Source organism: Nelumbo lutea, chromosome 3 (genome assembly GCF_056320005.1).
Source record: "Nelumbo lutea isolate HS-2025 chromosome 3, American lotus-T2T, whole genome shotgun sequence".
NCBI classification, from domain to species: Eukaryota; Viridiplantae; Streptophyta; class Magnoliopsida; order Proteales; family Nelumbonaceae; genus Nelumbo; species Nelumbo lutea.
Genome location: NC_142686.1, coordinates 48,382,598 through 48,390,429, shown reverse-complemented (window position 1 = coordinate 48,390,429; position 7,832 = coordinate 48,382,598). Strand labels below are relative to the sequence as shown.

The 7,832-nt window shown below is 31.2% G+C and overlaps 1 protein-coding gene and 1 non-coding gene across 3 annotated transcripts; one reads left to right on the top strand and one right to left on the bottom strand.

Annotated features, from left to right (window-relative positions):
* Positions 1 to 218: 218 nt before the first annotated feature.
* On the top strand, positions 219 to 1,929 carry LOC148864808 (calmodulin-like protein 11). Of its 2 annotated transcripts, none has more exons than XM_088975253.1 (4): positions 219 to 733; positions 988 to 1,145; positions 1,244 to 1,324; positions 1,427 to 1,929. In XM_088975253.1, the coding sequence occupies exons 1-4, from the start codon at positions 658 to 660 to the stop codon at positions 1,559 to 1,561; spliced, it is 450 nt and encodes a 149-aa protein (XP_088831379.1). In that variant the 5' UTR covers positions 219 to 657; the 3' UTR covers positions 1,562 to 1,929. The 2 variants fall into 2 exon arrangements, with proteins under 2 accessions (XP_088831379.1, XP_088831378.1); XM_088975252.1 differs by having other exon boundaries at positions 303 to 733; positions 985 to 1,145.
* Positions 1,930 to 5,182: 3,253 nt separating this feature from the next.
* LOC148864807 (U1 spliceosomal RNA) lies at positions 5,183 to 5,348 on the bottom strand. Its single transcript, XR_016111536.1, has one exon. It is a non-coding gene; the product is annotated as a U1 spliceosomal RNA (small nuclear RNA).
* Between the last annotated feature and the right edge of the window lie 2,484 nt (positions 5,349 to 7,832).

The following is a 7,832-nucleotide window of genomic DNA, read 5'->3' as shown; positions in this document are numbered from 1 at the left end:
ATTGTTACCCACTGTCATTCATGTAATTTTTACTGAATCATTTCTTCAAAATCCATGCAAATAATTATACATACTGTTCCTTCATTTACCAAAAAAAAACTGTTCAATGAAAGCAACTAGGGGGCGTAGGCCTTGGTTTAATTGGAAACAAGTCTAAACAATCCAATCCTTACAGTTGTTAAAAATAAAAATAAAAAGAAAGAAATGAAACCATGTATGGATGCGAATAGATAAAAGAAAGCCTTTTTTTTTAATAAGAGGAATTTAAGTCATGGTCAAGTCGACTAACTCGACTTACTACTGGTTTGATGGACGACCAGACCAAAATATGAAATTTCTCCTTCTGAAATTCTTCCATTCAACCCGTCATTAGACTCGCTTCGAGAAAATTCAGAGGAAAAAAATGGGAGTTTCTCTTAAAGCGTATTTGACTGTAAATTTCGTTTTGGTTATTAAATTAAATTAAATCAATGCAAACTACTTAGCAAGTTCCCACTTGGCAATCCTATATATACCCAACGAGGTTTGAGAATCGTCTGAACTTTCACAAGACTCCGTCCTCTCTCTCTTTGTTTTTAGCTCTCTAGATCCATCCCCCTCTCTCTGTGCACACAGAAAGGCTGTTTGGTTTCTCTTTGTTTTCAAACCAAGACGAGCATGGCAGATGTTTTGACTGAAGAGCAGATCGCTGAGTTCCAGGAAGCCTTCTGCCTTTTTGATAAAGATGGAGACGGTATATATGTTCTCCTAAACCCTTCTTTTAGGCTCTCATATTTGATGTTGTTAGCTGTTTCTGTTTTAATATCTTTAGTTGATGGATTTTTGTGGATTATCTACTGGTAGTTGCAAGATGTCTCGTTTCTGATCACTTCTGCATCCTGGTTCTTAATTAATTATCGTTGTTTTTGTTTTTGGTTTTTTCTTTCTGATCTCTGGACAGCTGGGTCTTCTTTTTTCTTAGTTATTGATGAGTTGGTTCATTAGTAGGTTGTATTACCATAGAAGAATTGGCGACAGTAATCAGGTCACTTGATCAGAATCCGACTGAAGAAGAACTGCAAGAGATGATAAGTGAAGTGGATGTGGATGGAAATGGCACCATAGAATTCGGAGAATTCTTGAGTCTCATGGCAAGAAAAATGAAGGTAATTCAAATTAAAGATAAGATTAATTACAATTAAGAAGAGATACAGATCTAAATCAACTTAAGATTTAATTTTTGTCGTGTTCTTTCTATCTACAGGAGACTGACGCAGAAGAGGAGCTAAAAGAAGCTTTCAAAGTATTTGACAAGGATCAAAATGGATACATATCAGCTAATGAGGTAGGTTTCTTATTGAGAGAGAGAGAGAGAGAGAGAGAGAGAGAGAGAGAGAGAGAGAGAGTAGTGCTGATAAGTTTTCTGAAATGTTTTTTTTTTGTGTAGCTGAGACATGTAATGATCAATCTGGGGGAGAAACTGACAGATGAGGAGGTAGAGCAGATGATTAAGGAAGCTGACTTGGATGGTGATGGCCAAGTTAATTACGATGAATTCGTGAGGATGATGATGGCTATTTGATCGAAATTCTGATCAAGATCCAGAGCAGATAATCTCAACCACCACAAGAGAGAGAGAGAGAGAGAATCCAGATTGTGAGTAATGTGGTGGTTAAGGCGATCTAATCAATGTACCCATTTGTTTTTATTTTTCTTGAGTTTTGTAAATCCCCAAAGCACTGAAAGCTACAGAAAACACAATAATCAACAACCAGATAATCACCTCATTCTTCCTTTCATCTGTATGAAACAAACAGTTTCTCTTTTCCAACAAAGCAGAAGGGAACAGCTGTCTCTCACCTTACTTATGTATTTTTTTGTTTGTTGTTTTCTGTTTATTGTAGTTGCATTGATTTCTTCCTCAGATTTTCAAGGTGCTTCATTTTTCTACCTTTTTGACATCTTTCTATCATATGCATGGTGTCCATTAATGCAGCTTAAAACATTTATAAGCTCTCCAGCATGTTAAAATTGACGGAGTGCTCAGTTTTGTTTGTAAGTTGGACCAATAGGGCCAATTGGATGTGCGTTGACATGTCCTTTGGTTGGTGGTGGGTGGGAAAATTAAATCAAAATATTTGAATTCCTAATTTCATACGAGCATTTCATCTTTCAAAAGCTTGGCCAGCTAGCATGGGGTCTATGAGTTCTGGGTTTGTTCCCAGTGGTCAATAGGTGATTTTGTTTGCTTCATCTCTCTAAATTAGCCAAAAGTCTTCTGGTGATTTCTTCTGAATCTTCCAAAGTTGATGCTTTTTTGTTTCTTTCTTATTACTTTGACTAAAGGTGTCAATGCTAGGAATTGAAAAGATATTCATCCATTTAGGCGCAAAGTGTTCCTGTATAAAAGAAAAAATCTACCCCGTACTTGACGCTGTGGATTTGGGAAACAACAGGAATTTTGATTCCATTAAAAATGGAAAAAAAAAACCCAACCAAAGATGGGATCATATCCAGTTTAACCATTCTGTTTTGTTCTGTTCAGTGCCATACACATCAAATTGCAAATTAAAATCATTAATGGAATTAAGATGACAATCAGGAGACGTAATGCCCATTTTATTAGAGGTTGGGATTTTTGTTTAGAGAATTGAACAAAAGGTTTCAAATCTCATTTAATTTGCTAGGCCAAACTCATTAACTTATACTTTGTATAATTTGATCCTCTTATTATTTGGATGAAAATATAGAATTATCAATCATGATAACTAGAGGCTCCTGCGAATGGAGTATCTTTGGAGGGACAGATGCACTCAACCTTACCGCTAGAGAAGAGAAGTTGTTTCTAAGATTTGAACCTTGACCTCACGTTGCAATTTTGCAACCAATTCTTGCACTAAGCCCCACTCTAATGATAACTGAATTAATAAAAACTAAAATTCTCAAAACTTAACAGTATTTGATGCTAACTCAAATTCTATAATTTCATTCTATTTATAGAAGTAGATTTGTCAATTACATGTCTTTGGTTGATTCTTTCCCTTTTTTTGAAAACCGCTATTTCCATTCAACAAGTTCCACCACAGTTAAAGCCATTGTGATTCAAGCAAGGTTTTAAAAATTGGATCGGACATGAAACCGTTTTTGGGACCGATTTTCAAGTTGAACAATCAGACCATCTAGTTTTAACAGATGGCCCATTCTGGCTTAAAAAATAAATTAAATAAAAGAACAACCACAACCATTGTCCGAATCAACAGATCAACAGATTGACCACCTGGGTCAATGGGTCACTGACCAAATCAATGATTTTAAGATGAAACAAAACCGATTATTACCTGACTGATTCCCAGGTCAACTGGTCCAACTGTCCCATCCGATTTTCAAAACCATGAATTCAAGTGGAACTCCAAATTACAAATTCCTCTTAATTCAAAAGGAAACCCTTTTTCTAGTGCAAAACTTGGCACAGTATCCAACTGGAAAATTATTCTCAATAGGAGACATCGATCGTATTCCCAATTTCCTAGAATTTTACTTAATATGGAAAACATGCCTAATATAAGATATAAATGAGAGGACCTTCTGTTTGAAATGTCATTTTCCTAAGAAACATTAACCACTTTAAAAAGGGTTTTGAAATAATTGTGTTGTGATTGCTGTTTTGACCAACAAACAGTAGGTTAAATATATCAGTCGAGTTTCTTGACTAACAAAAAAAAAAGGGGGGAAAACAAATAGAAAAGCTCCAGATTAGTGATTACCCATAAACCCAAATTGGCTAACTTTCGGGCCTTAACCTGGCTCATGTTGATTCCTGCCCAAGTTAGGCCTGCACAGTGCCTTGGCTGCATACATGATGGCCCGGACAAAAGAAGTGTGATCACAAGTCAAATGAACCCATTAGTTGTTTGTCACTTTGTTGGTCGACATTGCACTTTTATTTTTACAGTGCTTTCACATGGCGAAACCAAACATGCTTTTTATACTACAAAAATTACTCTATAGGCTCAGTTTGGAAGGAGTATATATGTAAATTTGTAGAGTATAAAACTTTGCATATTATGCTATTTTGTATGTATTTATATTGTAATATTTGTACTTCTATCCTTTCCAAACTGAGCTTTATATTAAAATCTTAATAAAATTCTTAATAATTTGAAGGTTTCTTGACTGCTGTGTGTCTGCATTTGGTGATTGGTTTGATAAGTGGGCTTGCATTTGGATCCAGTGAAGTGGGTTCAGATTCTTGATACTTTGAACCACTGGTGATATGAGTTGGATCTGGATGCAAGGTCCCAATTTGGATTTGTGCTCAGCCGCTAATTTGGTTTATTCAATTCAATCCAAACTTGATTAAATTAGCAATCAACAGAAAACAAGGCTGTGATATAGGGGGTATTTTTAATCATGGTTGAGTTAGTTTTGTTTTTGTAGACATAGTGTCATACACCCCTTTAAGAAGTACAACTGAACCACTTTTTAATAAAATCATTGTCTTCAATTTTTTCGAAGGGAAAGGTGTGAGAGAAAGAAAAGCAAGTAGAAACAAATAAATATAAGAGATGAAAGAAAGTTGCTCAAAAGGATGAACCTCGCATCATAGAATATTGAGTCAAAAGACAAAAGCCACAAATGCTTAGGGTTCCTAGTTACAAGTTCCAAGTTTACAACCCCTGGTAGTCAATTTGGATGGATTGGATGGACCAATAAGACATATAAACTTGGACCAGTGCAGAGTATTTATTTATTGGATTGGATTGGAACTTGTTCATCTGTAATGAATTTATATTGGATTGAGCCAATATCTGATCCATTGATAGAAGATAAGAATATAGGCCTCAATGGTGGGCCAAGTTTGGGTTAAAACCAATTTAAATTAAAACAAGTTTGAACAGATTGGATGGTCCAAACATTGAATTAGACCGATTTAAAATGGTCCAAAATATTCATTGAATTGGATTGGACCTGATCCATTGGTAATGGACTCACATCCTTTAGACTGGATCAGATTGAACCAAATTCAGTCCAATTGACACCTATGAGATCGACTTTATCTTGACATGAGCCATGAATCTTCAGATAAAAGATGCAGACCGATAAATATATTTAAGATGCTTTTCACAAGCCCAAACCCATCAGACCATTAACCCAACCCAACTATTAGTTGATGAAAGTAAAAAATTTGAACAAGGGAATTGGGGAGGGGCTGCACAAACGCGTACCCCAACTACCACAAATTATGACGTACACTCTCTCACTTTTGGGGAGATTAGGCAGACACCCCTCCTATGTGCGATGTGCAATGGAAGTCACCAACCTAGGCCATGGGCCATCTTGATCACCAATTGACCCGTCCAAGTAAGTATTTTCCATCCTCCCTATTTCGCTCTATTTATATTCCTCTATTTGCTCCTCAGCTCCTCTTCGTCTTATTTAGGTGATGTGGGATTGATTGATTCCGTAGCAACTCAGGATCTTTAGACTGTATATGCAGAATGTAAAGCAGCAAGGCTATATATTGCAGCTTGCAGATGGTGAAGTTCTGTTAGAGGCTTAGAAGTTAGACCTTCTCAGCTGGTTATTTGATTCCTTCAGTCATTATCTTAGCTGATTTTTGTTTAGCATTTTTATTTTGGTAAAAGATGATGAAGAAACATTAATAGAGTTTCACAGGCAACATGTTGGCTTGAGGAATGGCATTTTCGTAATCTCGGCCTCATGCAGGAGTAGCATTTTCGTCATTACGGCCCCGATTATATAAAGGATTAGCGAGACCCGTGCGATGCACGGGAATTTTGAAAGTATTCAAAGTTGTTAATATTTAAAATTTAAAAAATTGTTATTTTCATTTAATGTTGATTTATAGAAAATAATTATTGTTAATTTAATATGAATAAATATTTTTTAATAAATTTAGTTTTATTAATAATTTGTAGTAATTTTAATAATAATAATAATTATTATTTTTATTATGTTTACATGAAATTTTAATTAACTTTAAATAAATAAAAATAATTATAAAAACTAACATTTTTATTAATTTCACAAATAATTAACAATTATATAGGAATGACAACTAGGTGGATTAAGGGCGGGGCACCTCATCCTTGTTCCTGCCACATAGTCAAGACGCTCTACTCCATCCCTGCTCTATCCCTATTGTCAGGACTCAGGCAGGTTCAGAGTAAGGCAACCACTCCCCAATGTCAGGCGAGTTTAAGTTAAGTTATAAACAATTTGTTACTTTTTCTTATTTATTATTAAAACCTTGTAATTATTAAAATTATCATATTTTCATAAGTATTGCTAATTTCTAGGCTAAAACTAATTAAATATAACTTTCTAGTAATTAAAATTTATAGCTTAACTTATAAACACTGTTAATTACAGTTTAAAAATCATTTAGTTACAGTTTAAAAATAATTAGTGTTAATTACTGTTAATTAAAAATATATTATTTTAAAAAAATAATGTATTTATTAATTACTATTAATTACCGTTAAATGTAATTACTGTGAATTACAGTAATTATTAAAATACTAAATTATTATAATTTCATACTGCTTTTTAGTAAATACTGTAATTAATAAAATACTAAATTATTAACAATAATGTAATTGTTAAATTACTGTATTTATTGAAAAGATATAATTATTGTCAATGATTACTGTATGATGCACTGTTAATTAAAAATTATAATTACTGTCAATTCTGTAAATTAATACTATCTTAAATTATAATTTCTGCTAATTACAATCTAAAAATAATTTAGTTACATTTTAAAAATAATTACTGTTAATTGCTGTTAATTAATACTATTTTTTTATAAATATTGTTAATAAATTAAAATGTCGTAATTAATAATACATTATTTTACATAAATACTGTTAGTTAATTAAAATACTCTATTTATTGAGAATACTGTTAATTAATAAAATGCTGTATTTATTGAGAATACTGTAAATTATTAAAAATACTATTAATTAATAATACTGTTTTTCAATAAATACTGTAATTATTATATTTACTGTATTTATTTAAAATACATTAATTTCTGTAATTTATATTGGCAATTTCTTGTTTAAAACTAATTAAATGTAATTTTCTGATAATTGTGTTATTTTATGATATTTATTGCTTAAATTATAGATACCGTTAATTACAGCTTAAAAATAAATACTGTGAATTATATTACTGTTAATTAATACTATCTTAAATTATTATGTTAATTTATTAATACTGTTATTTTTTAAAAATACTGTAATTGTCAAAAATACTATTTATTATTAATACTGTTTTTCAATAAACACTGTAATTATTATATTACTGTATTTATTTAAAATACATTAATTTCTGGAAATTATCATTTTTTCAGAAATATATTGGTAATTTCTTAGCTAAGACTAATTAAATATAATTTTCTGATAATTATTTGTAATTTAATGCTATTTATAGCTTAAATTGTAATTATTGTTAATTAATACTATCTTAAATTATTATGTTAATTAATTAATACTGTTATTTTTTAAATACTATAATTATGAAAAATACGATTAATTAATATTACTGTTTTCAATAAATACTGTATTTATTGTATTACTGTATTTATTTAAAATACATTAATTTCTGCAATTTATATTGTTAATTTATTGGCTAAAACTAATTCAATATAATTTTCTGATAATTATGTGTAATTTTATGTTATTTATAGCTTAAATTATAATTATTGTTAATTACAATTTTCTGATAATAATTTATTTAAAAATAAATACTGAGTTATATTATTGTTAATTAATACTATCTTAAATTATTGTGTCATTCAATAAATACTGTAATTATTAATTTCTGGT

What these genes read in the sequence shown, in the direction of transcription:
- LOC148864808 (XM_088975252.1), top strand. Translation starts at nt 658, where the DNA reads ATGGCAGATGTTTTGACTGAAGAGCAGATCGCTGAGTTCCAGGAAGCC. An exon ending in TCATGGCAAGAAAAATGAAG is followed by an intron (nt 1,146 to 1,243) that starts GTAATTCAAATT and finishes TTCTATCTACAG; the next exon opens with GAGACTGACGCAGAAGAGGA. An exon ending in GATACATATCAGCTAATGAG is followed by an intron (nt 1,325 to 1,426) that starts GTAGGTTTCTTA and finishes TTTTTTGTGTAG; the next exon opens with CTGAGACATGTAATGATCAA.